General features: G+C 31.6%; 11 protein-coding genes across 11 annotated transcripts; 6 read left to right on the forward strand and 5 right to left on the reverse strand. All coding sequences in view use genetic code 12, as the record gives it.

The window, feature by feature from the left end:
• Positions 1-18: 18 nt before the first annotated feature.
• On the reverse strand, positions 19-603 carry DFJ63DRAFT_336322 (uncharacterized protein; the record flags this gene model as incomplete). Its single annotated transcript, XM_064908359.1, has 1 exon — positions 19-603. One exon carries the CDS (start codon positions 601-603, stop codon positions 19-21), a length of 585 nt encoding a protein of 194 aa, XP_064760890.1.
• A 1019-nt stretch (positions 604-1622) lies between these two features.
• PMI1 (mannose-6-phosphate isomerase) lies at positions 1623-2924 on the forward strand (the record flags this gene model as incomplete). The annotated part of the gene is made up of 1 exon (XM_064906308.1): positions 1623-2924. The coding sequence occupies one exon, from the start codon at positions 1623-1625 to the stop codon at positions 2922-2924; it is 1302 nt and encodes a 433-aa protein (XP_064760891.1).
• A 674-nt stretch (positions 2925-3598) lies between these two features.
• Positions 3599-4186, forward strand: DFJ63DRAFT_314169 (uncharacterized protein; the record flags this gene model as incomplete). The annotated part of the gene is made up of 1 exon (XM_064906309.1): positions 3599-4186. One exon carries the CDS (start codon positions 3599-3601, stop codon positions 4184-4186), a length of 588 nt encoding a protein of 195 aa, XP_064760892.1.
• A 1129-nt stretch (positions 4187-5315) lies between these two features.
• Positions 5316-5948, forward strand: DFJ63DRAFT_336325 (uncharacterized protein; the record flags this gene model as incomplete). The annotated part of the gene is made up of 1 exon (XM_064908360.1): positions 5316-5948. The coding sequence occupies one exon, from the start codon at positions 5316-5318 to the stop codon at positions 5946-5948; it is 633 nt and encodes a 210-aa protein (XP_064760893.1).
• Positions 5949-6115: 167 nt separating this feature from the next.
• On the reverse strand, positions 6116-6994 carry DFJ63DRAFT_288866 (iron-sulfur cluster assembly protein; the record flags this gene model as incomplete). Its single annotated transcript, XM_064905177.1, has 1 exon — positions 6116-6994. One exon carries the CDS (start codon positions 6992-6994, stop codon positions 6116-6118), a length of 879 nt encoding a protein of 292 aa, XP_064760894.1.
• A 163-nt stretch (positions 6995-7157) lies between these two features.
• On the forward strand, positions 7158-7886 carry DFJ63DRAFT_185164 (uncharacterized protein). The gene has a single exon (XM_064903835.1). It carries the CDS (start codon positions 7289-7291, stop codon positions 7718-7720), a length of 432 nt encoding a protein of 143 aa, XP_064760895.1. The 5' UTR covers positions 7158-7288; the 3' UTR covers positions 7721-7886.
• Positions 7887-8052: 166 nt separating this feature from the next.
• On the reverse strand, positions 8053-10398 carry DFJ63DRAFT_336328 (uncharacterized protein; the record flags this gene model as incomplete). The annotated part of the gene is made up of 1 exon (XM_064908361.1): positions 8053-10398. One exon carries the CDS (start codon positions 10396-10398, stop codon positions 8053-8055), a length of 2346 nt encoding a protein of 781 aa, XP_064760896.1.
• Positions 10399-10553: 155 nt separating this feature from the next.
• Positions 10554-11909, forward strand: YEA4 (Yea4p). Its single transcript, XM_064903828.1, has one exon. It carries the CDS (start codon positions 10708-10710, stop codon positions 11728-11730), a length of 1023 nt encoding a protein of 340 aa, XP_064760897.1. The 5' UTR covers positions 10554-10707; the 3' UTR covers positions 11731-11909.
• Positions 11784-13719, reverse strand: DFJ63DRAFT_185161 (uncharacterized protein). The gene has a single exon (XM_064903834.1). It carries the CDS (start codon positions 13374-13376, stop codon positions 11838-11840), a length of 1539 nt encoding a protein of 512 aa, XP_064760898.1. The 5' UTR covers positions 13377-13719; the 3' UTR covers positions 11784-11837.
• A 302-nt stretch (positions 13720-14021) lies between these two features.
• On the forward strand, positions 14022-16342 carry SUP35 (translation termination factor GTPase eRF3; the record flags this gene model as incomplete). The annotated part of the gene is made up of 2 exons (XM_064905496.1): positions 14022-14516; positions 14577-16342. Exons 1-2 carry the CDS (start codon positions 14063-14065, stop codon positions 16340-16342), a joined length of 2220 nt encoding a protein of 739 aa, XP_064760899.1. The 5' UTR covers positions 14022-14062.
• Positions 16343-16558: 216 nt separating this feature from the next.
• IPK2 (inositol polyphosphate multikinase) lies at positions 16559-17656 on the reverse strand (the record flags this gene model as incomplete). The annotated part of the gene is made up of 1 exon (XM_064908362.1): positions 16559-17656. One exon carries the CDS (start codon positions 17654-17656, stop codon positions 16559-16561), a length of 1098 nt encoding a protein of 365 aa, XP_064760900.1.
• Positions 17657-17843: the final 187 nt, after the last annotated feature.

Genomic DNA, 17843 nt, shown 5'->3' on the forward strand with positions numbered 1-17843 from the left:
TAATAATAGTAATAACTTTTACACGGTACCTAAGATTTGTAGTTGTTTAGCTTCTGATTCAATTAACGATTTGTAACTTGAATTTAAGTTAGTTATACAAAAATCCTTACCTGGTATACCTTTAACTTCACTATATGGAGGTATGACAACATTTTCCGGTATGATAGTATTTTCTCTTATAATACAACAATCATAAATGATGGAAAGATTATTTAACACACAATTATCTTCAATTATCACTCTATTGCCAATGTTAGCCAGTTTTATAATTGAATTTGATCCTATGATAGTGTATGCACCAATATTACTTGGACCATACCAAGTTTGATCTGATTCATTTGAAGCAACCGATGATGGTGAAGATGACGACGAAGATGATTGTTTAACTATGGGAGGTATGATTGAACAATGGGGTTTCAAGTAACAGTATTTACCCAACAGGATAGTTGTATTTGATTTGGTCAAGAGTTGAACATCACCTTTTAAAGTTACTTGAGGATGAATAGTTGAATGACCACTGATTAATATTTGATCTGACCCAGATATATGTGAGTTTTTAGATATTCGATTATGAGTTGCTGTTTCTATGAAATCTGATGACATGTGATGATATGGTTGATAGGGGTATAAAGTTAAGGATTATGACAATTATCGAGTTGTATCTCGTTGTGGAGGTGTTTATAGGTGCAGTTAGCGATTGTTTACCTTTTTTTTGTGGTCTTGAGAATTGGCAGCACAAGCAGTTAAAGAATGACATAAATTGAATCATAGAACATCTTCAAGATACAAAGCATTGTACGGTCCTATTGTGGGGATAAAGCTAAAATGACTACTAATTGAGCTTCTTAAACAGTGCTGGTGAAGATACAATATAATGGAATATTGATAGTTAAAGTAGATCATAAGGTTCCTACAAATGCTTAATGATTACATGATGTTACAAATGATATTAATTCTTCTAAATGATTCATGTGATCCATACTGATTCTAATAACTCCATCAGAGATATCAAAGATGGCAATGGTCAATTCTAACATTGGTAAAGCCATTAATCGTATTAATCCATTTAAGATGATATGCCGTATGTCATAAATAGAAATATCTGCCACAAAAAAGAAAAAGATTTTACCGAACCTTAATAAGACTATAGTTTTAACTCATAACGAGATGTTCTATGGTGTGTACCTGCTTTTATTGATCATGATTACGTGTTCTTATACGATCTTACTCTATTTATCTCGTAACAGGATTACCATGAATCAACATCGTATGTGTAAAGATCACTCACGCTGTATATTGTATATCTATCTCTTAATTGATGTGAAATGCCAGCCATCTTATTTGATCATTTTCATTGTTCCTTTAACTCACTAATTTTCTCATTACACGTTGGGCACAATAAACAAAAAACTCCGCGTGTTATGTAAAAAAAAACTTTGCGTGTCACTATCAGTTACTGAGAATAGAGTGTGTGTGGTATGTGTGTTTACGCTAAAAAATTTTATAAATATCATCAACAATTTCAGTTAGATCTTTTAACTTCTTTTCCTCTTTGACGGAAAGTCATTCTAAATTAGTAAGTAAGACTTTCATTTATCATATATCTATCACTGCATTCCATAATGTCCGACTTATTATTCAGAATTAACTGTGGATACCAAAACTATGCATGGGGAAAGATTGGTTCATCTTCAGCCGTTGCTCAATTCGCTGCTTCATCAGATCCAACTGTTAAAGTCGATGAATCAAAACCATATGCTGAATTATGGATGGGAACTCATCCTTCTGTGCCTTCCAAAAACGTTAACAATGGTAAGACTTTACGTGACTTAGTGTCTGAAGATCCAGAAACTTATTTACATTCATCTATTATTAAAAAATTTGGTTCCAGTAAAGAATTACCATTTCTTTTTAAAGTTTTATCAATTGAAAAAGTATTATCTATTCAAGCTCATCCTGATAAAGCTTTAGGTGCTCAATTACATGCTGCTGATCCAAAAAATTATCCTGATGATAATCATAAACCAGAAATGGCCATTGCTATTACTTCATTCGAAGGTTTCTGTGGTTTCAAACCATTAGATCAATTAGCTATTACTTTAACTATCATTCCTGAATTACATGATATTATTGGTTCCGAATTAGTTGAAGAATTTAAAACTGGTATTAAACCAACTGCTACTTTAGGTAGTGAAGATGATAAATCAAATAGAAAATTATTACAAAAAATCTTTGGTAAATTAATGAATACATCTGATGTCATTATTGAAGAAAAATCTATTTCATTAGTTAAAAGAACTGAAACTGATCAAGCCCTTTTCGCCAAGATTGATTCAAGATTAGCTACTTTAATTCAAAGATTAAACAAACAATTCCCTAATGATATTGGTTTATTCTGTGGTTGTTTATTATTAAATCATGTTGAATTATTCCCAGGTGAAGCTATGTTCTTACAAGCCAAAGATCCTCATGCTTACATCAGTGGTGATATCATTGAATGTATGGCTGCTAGTGATAATGTGGTTAGAGCTGGTTTTACTCCTAAATTTAAAGATGTTAAGAATTTAGTTGAAATGTTAACTTATTCTTATGATTCTGTTGAAAAACAAAAAATGCCATTATTATCATTTGCTAAATCTCATGGTGAAGCTTCTAAATCAGTATTATATAATCCCCCAATTGCTGAATTTGCTGTTTTACAAACTATCTTTGATAAATCAGGTAAAGTGCAAACTTTTGATGAATTTGAAGGTCCATCAATTATAATTGGTACTAAAGGTGAAGGTTCTATTAAAATCAAAGGATCTAGTAAATCTGAACCATTTAAAACTGGTTATGTTTATTTCGTGGCTCCAAATGCTGCTGTTGAATTAACCTCTAATGATGATGATTTCACTACTTATAGAGCCTTTGTTGAAGCTTAGGACTTCTACTGAGACCCTTTATACCTCCATTTCTCTTTATTTTTGATTCTTCTTACCCTTTGGTAATACTCATACTTATTCTATATATATACATACAAAAAAGCAAAACTTATACACATAATACATTGGTAGACACAATACAGAAATTATCAGTAAAATTTCGAAGGGTTATAGCATAGCTAATTTTAAAAATACTTTGTACCTACTGCTTTGCCTAGCCCACACGCACACCTTTCCCTCATTTTTTAACCCACAAAATAAAAATTTCCCATATTTTTTAGTGGTCCGTTCAAATTCATTTTATGTTCGTTGAAAATTTTATAGTTTTAACTATAAAAGTCAAAAAGGTTCATAATTGATCGTTTAAGGAAGAAGTTATTTCTATAGGTTATCCAGAATCAAAGAACCCGACGAAGAGGAAATATTCAATTTATTATCGTGCCCTCCTTCAATTCCCCATTCTCCATTGAATAGTTGTAAAATAAATTACCCCAACCCACGATTTTCACATTTTTGATTCCATTGCATATTGAATCTGATTGAAAGTTTGTAAACAGAACTCAATTGACTCAATTCCATTCATACTCAAGCCTCACAAGACGGAAGTAGTAAAAGGAACAACACAATTCAACAAATCATCAATTCTCATATAATAATAAATATCTGAAATCATAATGAGTGAAGAAGTTCCAGAATCTCAACCAGAACAACAACCAGTTGATGTCACAAAGAAAGTACCTGAAACTGAAGAAGAAAGAGCCGAAAGATTGGCCAAACAAGAAGAAGTAGATGGTAGATCAGTATATGTTGGTAATGTTGATTATCAATCTACACCTGAACAATTGGAAGAATTCTTTCATGTAGTTGGTGTAATCGAAAGAGTAACTATTTTATTCGATAGATATTCAGGCTTACCAAAAGGTTATGCTTATGTTGAATTTGAAAATGTTGAAAGCGTTGAAAAAGCCATTGAAGATTTACATGGTAAAACTTTTAGAGGTAGAGAATTAAGAGTTACTGCTAAAAGAACCAATTTACCAGGGTTTAGAAAGAATCTGAATGGATTCAGAGGTGGAAGAGGTGGTCCAAGAGGTGGTGCTAGAGGTACTTTTAGAGGAGGTAGAGGTCCTAGAGGATCATTCAGAGGAAGAGGAAGAGGTAGAGGTGGATATCGTGGATCATCGTCTGGTGAAATTGATGGTGAAGCTGTTGGATCAAGTGAAGCCGAAACTACTGGTGGTGAAGGCGAATCTGCTGAATAGAATACTAATTAAGTTCAGTATCCATCCATTAATTTACAGGCTCTTTTTTTATATTTGATACTTCTTGATATCCAATCTCAGACATCTCTCCCAGCTTTACTTTTCACTAGTCCGATCCATGTCTGAAGGATGAAAAGAAGATTACAGTTATTATAGGTTACCCAACATTCAAACTCCATGCCAATTGATCTAATGAACTCGATCAATTACATCCCAATAAAATACAAAAACAACAACAACTACTTACCATTTAAAGGTTTTTATATCTCGTCCATATTCAAAAATTTTAAAAAATTCAATCAAAAAATCAATTCTTCATGAAACAGCCAAAACTAAAAAAAATTTCAGGTCTCTTTTTCTTTTTTTAAAAAAATTAAATAGCATTATATTATATTTTCTTATTCTTTTCTTTTATTATTACTTTTACTATATATATTTATTGTCACCTATATATACTACTTTTACTTATTAATCTATAAGTTGGTTGTAGGTTGAGGTCCCTTTTGTGGAAATGTTTCTCTGTCTGTTTTCCTTCTCCACATGTTTTGCGTTTTACGAGTTTCTTTTTTTTCTTTTGCCTATTTGGGAAAAGTGGTTAAATTTTTACGATTTATTAATTGGCACTACTATAGGAGATATCTTACACCACTACAACGGAACTGATAACATGAATCCGTGAACTCATGAATATGCTGAGGGAATAGTATGTGCCAAGAAGTAATTGAAGTGGTAATGTTAACAGTTGAAGTATGATTTTTGGAGATCAAATAAATTCGGCTCGGAAAATGAGCTCAACACAACACATCCAAATGGCAAACAGTATAGTAACATGAAACCAATTGGCACATATAGTCTGTATTAGTATCTGAGAAATACACTAAAAGTTATTAAATCAATAATTTCTTCAAATATGTTGATAGTTATAAGAAAATGGTGTAACCTGTAAACTATAACCATAACATGTACATTTACACTTTTGCAGTTTACAATAATTTCTTTTTTTTTACAGTTTCTATCAAGCAGTTTAACAAAAAAATATTCTCATCTCATCAAAAGTAAAGAGTTTATAACTTGATTCAATCAATATTCACTTACCCCATACCGCATACTATAGCATAGAGATCATAAGATGACTTCCGTAAGAAAGAGAAAGATGAACCGTTCTTCTGTGAAGAAGAATACCAGAAGAACCAAGGATAAACAAAGAGATATAAATATTCATTCCAATCCAATTATAGCTGCTAATTGGGATAAATCATTAACTTTACAACAAAATTATAAAAGATTAGGGTTAACATCTAAATTAGGTACTTCTGCTGGTGGTCAAGAAAGAAAGATAGAGACTTTGACTGAATATAGAACTAAACATAATAATAATAAAGTTTCAGTTGATGAAATTTCTAATACTGATGATCCAAGTAAAATTCCAGAAGGTGAAGCTAGATTAATTAGAAATCCTGAAACTAATGAAGTGGTTAAAGTTATCTATGGTACTATGAAAGTTTCTAATGAAGATTCATCTGAAGCTAATTCAACATCAATTATAAAACAATTAGAAGAACATGCTGAAAAATATGCTCAAGTTAAGAAAGAAAGAACTGCTTCTGAAAGAGAAAATGATTGGTTAAAATCATTATTTGAAAAACATGGTGATGATTATGAAAAAATGAAATGGGATAAGAAATTAAACATTTATCAACAAAGTACTGGTGATTTAAGAAGAAGAATAACAAAATGGAAAAAATTAAATAACCTCAGTTAAACATTATTAATCCACTTTTCCATTCTGCATTTGTCTGTATATTAGTTTCCTTTTAGCATTAAGAAATATATTTTAATTATATTTTAACTTTTTATTATATTAAACATTATGTTTTGTAACTATCTAATTCATTAACCATTAATCTCTATAAAAGTCTCGTAACAATTTTAAAAACGTGCAGGACAATCCTTTGCCAATACCTTATCTATTATATCATTCATTATAGGTTTTAATTCACTATCATCATATAAATCAATCAATTTCTTATCATGATCATTATCTTGTAATTCAATCAATTCAACAAATTTTGGATCAATCGGTATGTTACCTAAATAAGTAAGATCTAATTGTTCACTTAACAATTTACCTCCTCCACTCAGGAATATGTTAGTACATTCAGCACAATGAGGACAAATGAATCCACTCATGTTTTCCACTATACCTAAAATATCAAAATTAACCTTTTTACAAAAATTGATTTCTTTACGAACATCAGCAGTAGCAACTTGTTGTGGTGTAGTCACTATAATAGCTCCATCTATAGGTTGGGCATATCTTAATTCTTCAGCAATAGCAATATGTTCATCTGATGTTCCAGGTGGGGTATCGATTAAAAGATAATCTAATGGCACATTATTACTACCTCCATTCCATACCACATCTTTCAAAAATTGACGTATCATAGCTGTTTTCTTAGGTCCTCTCCACACTACTGAATTATTTCTATTCCCTAATAAGAATCCTAATGACATTAATGATAAATTCCCTCTTTTCTTTTCATCAGTATTATTATTATTATTATATACTGACACAGGGACCCAGCCTGCCACTGATTGATGAACTTGTTTTTCTTCCACACCAAACATACGAGGTAATGATGGACCTGTTAAATCAATATCTAACACTCCAACATTGAAACCTTTATTAACCAAAGTTAATGCAGTTTGAGTAGTAACTGATGATTTTCCAACACCACCTTTCCCTGATAATATAAGGATAATATGTTTCACTTTTGCTAATGATTTAGGAGGCTCTGGTTGAACCATTCCTGGATCTATCGGACTCTCTGAAGTTGTCATTATTTGATACTATTTAATTACACCCTTCTTTAGAACTCACAAGAGATTAGTAATTTTTAAAAAAGTTTTGATAAAAAATGTCAGTTGCAATTTCCGGTATATAACAAAGCGTGTATCCTTCCTCACTTTAAATTTTCTGTTGACACTGTTTATATAGGAGTTTGCCATTTTACCCTTTAACCAGTATAAGTTTACCTTCAAACCATATCAGCTTATCCTATATATCCATAGTCGGTGTATAATATAATCACATAATCCATAATGAGTTCGAGATATTCAGCTGTTGGTGCTCATCAAAGAGACCTAAGAACACAATTGTTTAGTTCCCCTCAAGGTATAAGAACACCGCCATCCAGAACTACTTCACCATATGATCCAACTCCAACTGTCACTGCCAAACATAATGAATCATTTTTACTGAGTTTAGAATCCCAAAATAATGATGAAATGGATTCAATGGGTCAAAAAGTGGCTTTATTAAGGAATTTAGGTGAAAAAATGGGGGTTGAAATAAATAAATCATTAAAATTAAATGATGAAATAACAAATCAATTTGAAAAGGGGAAGGTTACCTTAAAGAAAACATATAATCAAATGGTATTGATGAGTCAAAGAGCAGGTATAACGTGGAGAATGTGGTTACTTGTATTCCTAATTATATTCGTTTGTTTCTTCTATGTTTGGATGTTCTAAGACAGATCACAGATCAGTGTATCATTTTATCAATCAATCAATCAATCAATTCATCCATCATCTACTTTAACGAATTCCTTGCATATTTCTTTACTTTAATGGCATCTTCTTAATTCAGTTCTTCTTTTTACTATTATATTTACTAAAAGGACTAATTTTTTTACTTAATTACAATCTATAGAAAACATCGTTTCTTTAACATAATTAGAGTATCCTCCTTCCTACTACATGAAAATCAAAAATTTCATTATAATAATTATATTCCTCCTCCTTAATGTATTTTATATTTTTATGTCTAATATACAAGATTTATTTAATAATTATTAGTAGTGTTACAGTATAAGATTTTTTAATTTGGTTATTGAAGTTACAATGACTGGATTTTTTGAATTAATATCAGAAGAATGAGAATTAGTACCATTCCAACTTCTTATCTCATCCTCTTCTTCTTCCTCTTCTATTACATCTTCTTCACCATCTCTTACTTCATCGTGTTGTTCATTTCCATCAATTTGATCCCGTCCTTTACTATGGGTGGTTTCACGATCAAGAGTTAAATCAGCAATAGATAGAATAAGACCATTAGCATTAGTTTGATCAATAGAACTTCTCCTCTTTGAATCAAATGCATTATTTATAGATGATAAGGCATTTCGTTCATCAATTTCTCCAAATACTCCACCTTCATTCACCAAAAATGGATGATTATTACCCTTTGTTCTGGGAGCTCTTGGAGATGATATAGTCTTCAATATCGAACGTTTTGGTTTTAATATATGATGAGATGGTTTATGCTTAGGTGTAGGTGATGATTCTTTATTATAATTATTGTAATTGTTACTTCTTCGTTTTGATTTTCTCAGATCGGGTCGTTTGGCTATTAGTTTCTTCTTATTAAGCAATCCAGTTTTCAAATTATTATAATATTCATTCGTACTAGCTATACTAGCTTCATTACTTCCAACATCTTCTGAAGAATCAGTATCGGACGATTCAGATGACATTGGTCCTGTTGGTCGACGTAAGTTGAGTCTCTTTTGTAAGTCAAACGCCACTTCTTCTTCCTCGTCACTATCCGCAACTGGTTGATCTTCTTGACCTTCTGTTCCTGTTCCATCGTTGCTCATTGATTCATCAGCTTCAGTCTCATTCTCACTAGTTAATCCTGAAGAATTCCAAAATTCTTCATCACTACTACCTAATCTCAATGTATCTAATAACGAATCAGCAATAGCCTTACGACTTGGATTAATTCGTCTTAGATTGTTATGATCACCATCGACTTCATGAGCCTCATCGATATCTCGTTGAAATGAATCCTCCTTCTCTTTTTTCTTCTTAAAACTTTCAGAAGTAATTGGCGAACCATTGATTCTTAATTTTTTAAAATGAGAAGTTTGTAATGTCAGTTTAATAGTAGCCGGGGATTTTATACTTAATAGTGATGAAAATGGATACTTTGATTCTTGAATAGGTGATGCATCGACATATTTTGGATTTGATATTAATGTGGAGTATAAAAGATTGATGGGATTGTTCACCACATGGAAAGGTGATCGATCAGTCAGATCAGAATCATTGTTAATAGTATCTCTTGAATCAGGCGGGGTAGTATTCTCCACATTCAGGAATGGATCTGTGGAGGTGTATTTCTTACTTTGAAGTTCACGATATTTGGATATAGATGAAGATACAAACATTTCAAATTCATCTGGATTCATAGGTTCATCATTTTCGTCATTTTTGTCATTGTCTGCCGGCCTTACTTCTTGATTCGTGGTTGAGGATGGTTCATTGACAGGTTCTATTTTTACAAGTTCTGTTTCAGGAATAGTTTCTTCTATTATTGACGATTGCTCTAATACTTCCAACGTATTTTCTTCTGGGATATCATCAATTCTATCAGGTTGTAGTACTTCTTCTTGAACAACCTCATCATCATTCTCATTAACAATGTCATTTTCATCATCAAGATAATTCTCACTTATACTAAGGTTTCTATTATTTGTAAAATCTTCAATTATTACTGAATCTTCAACTTCGGCATTTGGATCGGGATTCCATTGTTGGAGTAATTTATGTACATTAGGGAAATCATTCCGTCTGGTTGATTTGACAGCTGATAGGATTTCTTTCTTATGACTTATTTTAGAATCTATTCTTGATAATCTTGCTGTTATACTCTTAATTTGATTGCTGTTATCTATGGTTAACTTTAATAATTGGTCTATATCACTTTCTAATCCACTATGGAAACTTTCCTCATTGGAAGTTGTCAAAGATATGGCTTTCAGCAATCTCTTTTGTTTATGAAGTAACATCTTTCTTAATGAACTGGCTAATTTAGCTATATCTGAATTCTTATCTTGAATCTTTCTTTCAATCTTTAATTTTCTTTCAAATTCCAGTCGTAGATCATACTTATAATTCTTTGCCACATTCAACAATTGATTCACCACTTCTTGAGATTCATCTTTAAGATCTTCATTAATGATATTATCTAAGAAAAATGATTCAATGGGAGGTATATGAGGTGGTTGTATAATTGAAGTTGATTTTAAAAAATTGGGTTGATATTTCTTCTTGTGAGATTTCCAAGCACTAGTACCACCATTGGTAGACTTCGACACAGTTGATGATGAAGTATTAGTGACACTTGGAGAAGAGTGGCTTGACATAGTTTTAACCTTACCTTCTCTTCTTATTCCAGTGTCTCTAACCAATTGTATATACAAACAAACCTTTACTGTTTATATGAATTAAGATCACATACAGATTGTTGCTTAAAAAAAAAATTAGTTTACGCAGAGAGTTTTTTTGTTTGTGCTCTGTTTTTTCTGATACCAAAGGTCAAAATATGGAGTAAATCAAAACACACTCAAATTTATATTCTTATTCTTCATAGCCATCATATAATTGTCCATCCCACTTGTTTGTTTTCTCTTGTTATGATACATTGATAGACTCATAGAATATAGTATAAGGGGATGGTTGGTGCAGAGTTGACATATATCACGTTATCACAATGGTTAATTATTGTTTATCAAGTATTTGGAGGTTGTTGTACGAATGTATTTGTATTGGAGACATTGTTTAAGAATAATAAACTGGATTATAGTTTAACTACGATTATCACATTCAGTCAATTCTTATTTGTATCGATTCTAAGTTATTTTCCTAATGCTGATTTCAAACAATCGAATCTAAGATCATTATATCTTAAACCTACCCAAATCCCAATAAAGAATTGGTTAGTTTTAGTAGCTATGTTCTTCACTACTTCGATTTTGAATAATGCCGTATCCAAATTCAACATTACAATCCCAGTTCATATCATTTTCCGATCAAGTGGAACAGTAGTGACAGTATTAGTCGGGAGAATGTTTGGTAAAAAGAGATATAATCGAGATCAAATTATTTCAGTAGTTATAATCTCATTTGGAATCCTTATTGCTAATTTGCCATTAGCTATATCTGAAACTTCTTATCATCATTTTAAAGTAAATTATGATTTCGTCATTGGTCTTTCGATATTACTTTCAACATCGATATTAGGGGCATTCATGGGTCTTTATAATGAATTGTTATTCAAGAAATATGGCACTTATTGGCAAGAAAGTTTATTCTATACTCATTTCCTTGCATTGCCATTATTTCTTTTCGTTTCACCTATTGTAATCAAAGAGTTTAATATCATCTGGTATGATAAGAATTATATAACTCCAGAAATTAAAATTTCCCAACAATTCATTAATCTTTTACTCAATGTTGGATCTCAATACTTTTGTATTACAGGAGTTAATATCTTAGCTAGTAAAACCACTGCTTTGACAGTGACGGTTGTATTAGTAGTAAGGAAATTTATAAGTTTAATCATGAGTGTGTTATGGTTTGGTAATGAACTTACTATATCTGGTTTAGTAGGAGCAATGACTGTCTTGAGTGGAGCTCTTTATTATAGTTATGCTACTAATAAGAAGAATAAAGAAGATAATATCAAATTAGAATGATAAATCAAAGTACAATGAAACTTTATGATATATAGTTATATATTATTACAGTATAGAACAATAATAAAACAAAGAAAAAAATATGATGCAAATTGAGACTTATAATACTAATCGTAGATTGATTTAAGATGCAGAACTTCATTACTATCACCAAATGGATCATTATCATCAGCAGGATTTTGAGCTGTCTTTTTAATACTTTGTTTTGGAGGTGGAGCAGCGACTGGGGTTTCATCAACATATCTACTAACTAATTTTGGAGGTTTAGCAGGACGTGGAGGTGGTGGAGATTTTCTACCTGATAATGGGGTACGACTACTACTACCTTCAATTGTAGTTTGTTCTAATCTTTGACTAATCAGTTGTTCTTGTTCTTCATACTCATCATCATCAGAATCAGTAGTATAATAACTCTCACCACTATAACTTTCATCATCACCTTCTTCAGGTTCTTCTTCACCATAAGTTGGGGCGGGGCCTGAACTAACAACCCCACATTTAGTATCAAATGCTTTAAAAGTTTCCACTAATAATTCATTAGCTCCAATTAAACTACCAAGGAATTCTTCATCCATAGCTATTATTTCAGGAGTCTTGTCTTCTTCACCACCTGCTCCCACAAATTGTAAATATCTTAATACTTTACGTCTTATCTTTTTACATTTTTCAAATTCGGATTTGATTTTTTGATTATCAGTAGGTGATTCATGAGCTGGTAAAGTGATTAAAGCATTATTTAATCCGGTAGTATGAGTATGACATTGACCAATTAAGGTTCTAATTTTTGGAGCTTCCAAAGTATAATTAATTTGAGGAATTTGAAATTCTGCATCAGCATATTTAACCCCTGGACGTCTAAATTTACGCTTTTTCTTATCTTTTTTATCTTTCTTTTTATTATCCTTGTTGCTATCAGTGTATGGAGATGAAGTCTTTGGACGAGGTGGAGGTGGTGATCTTGGAGTTCTTGGACTTTTAGGACGTGAATATGGTGGTGAGGATGAATACACATCTTCGTCATCTTCATAACCATTAGTATTAGCACGACTACGACGACTGCTACTTCCAGTACCGTAATCATCATCATCATCGTCAACATCACGAGAGCTAGATTTAGGAGATGATACTGATCTTGATGAAGGACGATTACCACCTCTTGATTTAGAACCTTTAGGAATGAATTGCCATAAACAAGCGAAATATTTATAACCATCTAATTCTTCTAATTCAGTTTTCCAACCAATGGCTAAATTTCTTACTTTATCTTGAACATCTTTATCATATGATGCACCAACACTAGTTTTACCATTACCATTTAAGATCCCTTTTAAAACATCAATTAATTTATCATCTCTAGCAATGACAGGACCAATCTTTTTACCTGAATTTAAAATTAATAATTCTAAGATATTAAGAGCTCTTAATTGTTCATCAACTGATTCACCATATTTAATTTTTTTTCGAATGGCTCTAGCAGCTTCAGTTGCACCTGAAGATGATTGAATTTTGATTAATTCTAAAAGATTGGATAAATGAAGTTCAAGAGTATCATCGATATCATCATCTTCATCATATCTATGAGCCTCGCTCATTTGATTGATCTTGATGGTGATCGAAGTCAACGGCTTATCCCCAAAAATAGGCATAGTGATGATGATGCGTTAGTTGGTTGGTCTTATCTGTGGTTATCTCCCTTATTAGAATAAGATCAATTGAAATGGGATGATGAATTAGGATGAGATACTTGATTATCTGATGAAATGAAAGGAATATGAATAAATCTATCGAATGAAGAGAAAGAACAATCTAGATTTAATTTCATCTCACGATGGATGGATGGATGATTATTATAATATTCCACACTATTACACATTGCAATCTGCCCCACCCCTTTTTTCTTTTGTGTTCAAAATCTGAAGAAACAAAAAAGATCAAAATATTTCCCTCAGTCCAATCACCAGTGGTAGTAGTAGTAGTAACTACCAATTGATTTATGGTTAAGAAGTTAGATCCTTATACTATATAGTATCAGATATGTGATGAGATTCATAGAATATCACTTGATATTTAAACATCAACTCCCATTTTTAAAATCAATTTAAACTTTATTATCAATTAAATCTGATACGGCGTATGATTTATAGTGAAAAATAGATCACGTTACTTGTCTTTATTACTGCGGTAAGGATGTACTGAAAAAATACTTCCAGATTTGGACAGAGCTGAGTTCAAACAAAAAAAAATTTTGTTACAGCAGCACTTTTCAAAATTTAGATCATCATCATCATCATCAACGGTATCGATTTTATAAACACCAATTCCAATCACCTCAATGTCTGATCAACAAGGATACAACCCTGATAAATTGACCCAGGACTTCCAAAACGCCTCTCTTGGCGGTGCTGCTGGTTCTCAAGGTCAAGGTCAACCACAACAACAACAACAACAACAGCAACAACAGTATGCTGCTTATGGTCAACAAAATTACTATAACGCTGGAAATGCTCAAGCATTTGTTCCCCAAGGTGGTTACCAAGGTCAAGCTTATAATTATAACCAATATAATGCTCAACAACCTCAACAACAATCTAACCAAGGTTATCAAGGAAATTACCAAGGTCAAGGTTATAACAATACCTATAATAATAATAATAATAATAATAATAACAGAGGTGGTTATCAAAATTATAACAATAATAATAATAGAGGTGGATACCAAAACAATAATAGAGGAGGTTACACTAATAACACCAGAGGTAACTATCAAAACTATAATACCAGAGGAAGTTACCAAGGTTATAACAATAGAAACACTTATTCTAATGATCCTCAAGATGATGCTCCAGAAACTTCTACTGGTACTCAAGGAATGTCATTAGCTGATTTCCAAAAACAACAAGCTGCTAGTCAATCTTCATTGAATGCTGCTCCAAAACCAAAATTAAAATTAGCTTCATCTTCAACTATTAAACTTCCTCCAAAGAAAGAAGTTACTCCTGTTGCTTCTAAAGAAGCTTCACCAGCCCCAGCTGCTGTTGTTACTCCTGTTGCAGCTGTTGTTCCAGAAGTCGCTGCTCCAGTTGAACCAAAGAAAGAAGAACCTGTAGTGGAAGAAAAGAAAGAATCAACTCCAGCTCCAGCTCCAGTTGAAGAAGTTAAAAAGGAATCAACTCCAGTTCCACAACCAAAATCAGCTGCTTCATCAGTCCCAGTCTCTGCCACTAACTCTGTTAGAGAAGGTACTCCAAGTGCTGTTGTTGGTGCCGATGCTCTTATTAAAGAACAAGAAGATGAAGTTGATGAAGAAGTTGTTAATGATTTATTCGGTGGTAAAGATCATGTATCTATTATTTTCATGGGTCATGTTGATGCTGGTAAATCCACTATGGGTGGTAATCTTTTATATTTAACTGGATCAGTTGATAAACGTACCATTGAAAAGCATGAAAGAGATGCCAAAGAAGCTGGTAGACAAGGTTGGTATCTTTCTTGGGTTATGGATACCAATAAAGAAGAAAGAAATGATGGTAAAACTATTGAAGTTGGTAAAGCTTATTTTGAAACTGATAAAAGAAGATATACTATTTTAGATGCTCCAGGTCATAAAATGTATGTTTCTGAAATGATTGGTGGTGCTTCACAAGCTGATGTTGGTATTTTAGTTATTTCTGCCAGAAAGGGTGAATATGAAACTGGGTTTGAAAAGGGGGGTCAAACTAGAGAACATGCTTTATTAGCCAAAACTCAAGGGGTTAATAAGATTGTGGTTGTGGTTAATAAAATGGATGATCCAACTGTTGCATGGTCTAAAGAACGTTATACTGAATGTATTACTAAATTAAGTGCTTATTTAAGAGGTATTGGTTATGCTAAAGAAGATATTGTTTCTATGCCAGTTTCAGGTTATACTGGTGCTGGATTAAAATTAAGAGTTGATGCTAATGATTGTCCATGGTATACTGGTCCATCATTATTAGAATATCTTGATAATATGGAAACTGTTAATAGAAAAATCAATGCTCCATTCATGTTACCAATTTCTGGTAAAATGAAAGATTTAGGTACTGTTATTGAAGGTAAGATTGAATCAGGACATATTAAAAAGGGAGGTAATTTAATTATTATGCCTAATAAAACCAATGTTGAAATTTTAACTGTTTATAATGAAACTGAACAAGAATGTGAAGCTGCTTATTGTGGTGAACAAGTTAGATTAAGATTAAAGGGTGTTGAAGAAGAAGATATTCAACCTGGTTATGTTTTATCATCTCCTAAAACCCCGGTTAATACCGTTACTAAATTTGAAGCTCAAATTGCTATTGTTGAATTAAAATCAATTTTATCTAATGGATTTTCATGTGTTATGCATTTACATACTGCTATTGAAGAAGTTAAATTTGTTGAATTAAAACATAAATTAGAAAAAGGTACTAATAGAAGATCTAAAAAACCTCCTGCCTTTGCTAAAAAGGGAATGAAGATTATTGCTGTTTTAGAAGTTTCTGAATCTGTTTGTGCTGAAACTTATGCTAACTATCCTCAATTAGGTAGATTTACTTTAAGAGATCAAGGTACAACTATTGCTATTGGTAAAATTACTAAATTGTTATAAGCAAGTTATAATAAAAATTAAAAAATGAACCAATATTCTATTAAGTAAATCTATAAAAAATTTTATATTAATCTATTATTATTCCCATTTCCATTTCCATTTCCAATTCCATCCCACCATTTGATTTCTCTTTTTTTTTTATCTATCTAATGTACATATATAAATATAAATAATCTAGCAACTTTTTTTTTATTATGTGTATGTGTGTGTATATGCTTATTTGTATTGTTCAATAAGCAGTTTAAAGATTTTAATTAAATTTTCAATCCCAATAATGAAATTTTCATCATAACTTAATTCTTCATCAACAAATTTAGCATGAGCAAAATCAATGATATGAAGACTACTTAAAGGAACAAATTTTTCAATAATACCGTGAGTAGTAGCAAAATCACCTAATTCTTCAATATCATCTTCATCTTGACCATATTCATCAACTAATGATTCATTAATCATAGGATCGGCTGTTTCATAAGTTTCCGTATCATAAATCACATCTTCAGTCCATTTCGTTAAATCACTTTCATAAATGAATAATAAAGATCCACTATAGATTCTAATAGGATATTCTAATAAACAATTATATAATAATTCAAACCTTCTTAAGAAAGTAGTTAATAAATTAAAAATTATTCTTTTACCATGTGGATGATTACCAAAATATAATTTAAAATATAATAAAATCCCTTGAGCGATATTATTAACATCTAATGATCTACCATAGACTTTATTGAATGTAATATAAGAATCTTTATCAACGGTATGTTTATCAATTGATGTATCTAACATGTTTGGAAATATTTCTTCAACGGGATAACTATTGGCATTTTGACCCGTATAAACTTTCATACCACAAATTCTTAAATTTAAGGAACCACTAGTAGTTGATTCACTTACTTTTCTTAATCTTTCAATCTTTTCAGGAGTGGTAGTTTCGGGATCAGTTAATAAAGATCCAAGTTTAATATCTAATATACTTGGTTTTGAAAATCCATGATATAAATTTTGTAACACAATATAATCAGGAATCTTAGAGGCGGCTTCATCAATATCAACATGATAGATTTGATCAATTTGTCTTTCAGTAATAGCACTTTCAGAAAGGGTACCCATAAAGATTGGTAACCAATCAATTAGTTTTGAACCTGAATATGAAGATTCAGAATCATCTTCATTAGGACTATCAAATTCTTGAACTTGCTGATAAAATTGGATTTCTTGAGGAGTGGTAGCTTTTATAAACACTGAGTTATCTTCAGCAGTGAAATACCCATCATGACCTGCAGCTTGATGAATTGGATGAACGTAATTCATGATTGAATTGATTGATTGAAGTTATCCTAAACGTATTTACAGTCAAAATGGTGTAAATTTCCTCTTTTGGATTTCTCGTCTTAGAGGAAGTTTATGATCCAGCGGTGGGGATGTTAGATGGGTTTTAGAGGTATGGAGGTCATTTTTCTAACTCAGCCTTAAATAATAACAAAAAAATTTTTCATTC

The sequence above is a fragment of the Scheffersomyces coipomensis genome (genome assembly GCF_036884675.1).
Source record: "Scheffersomyces coipomensis strain NRRL Y-17651 chromosome Unknown DFJ63scaffold_5, whole genome shotgun sequence".
Lineage (NCBI taxonomy): Eukaryota > Fungi > Ascomycota > Pichiomycetes > Serinales > Debaryomycetaceae > Scheffersomyces > Scheffersomyces coipomensis.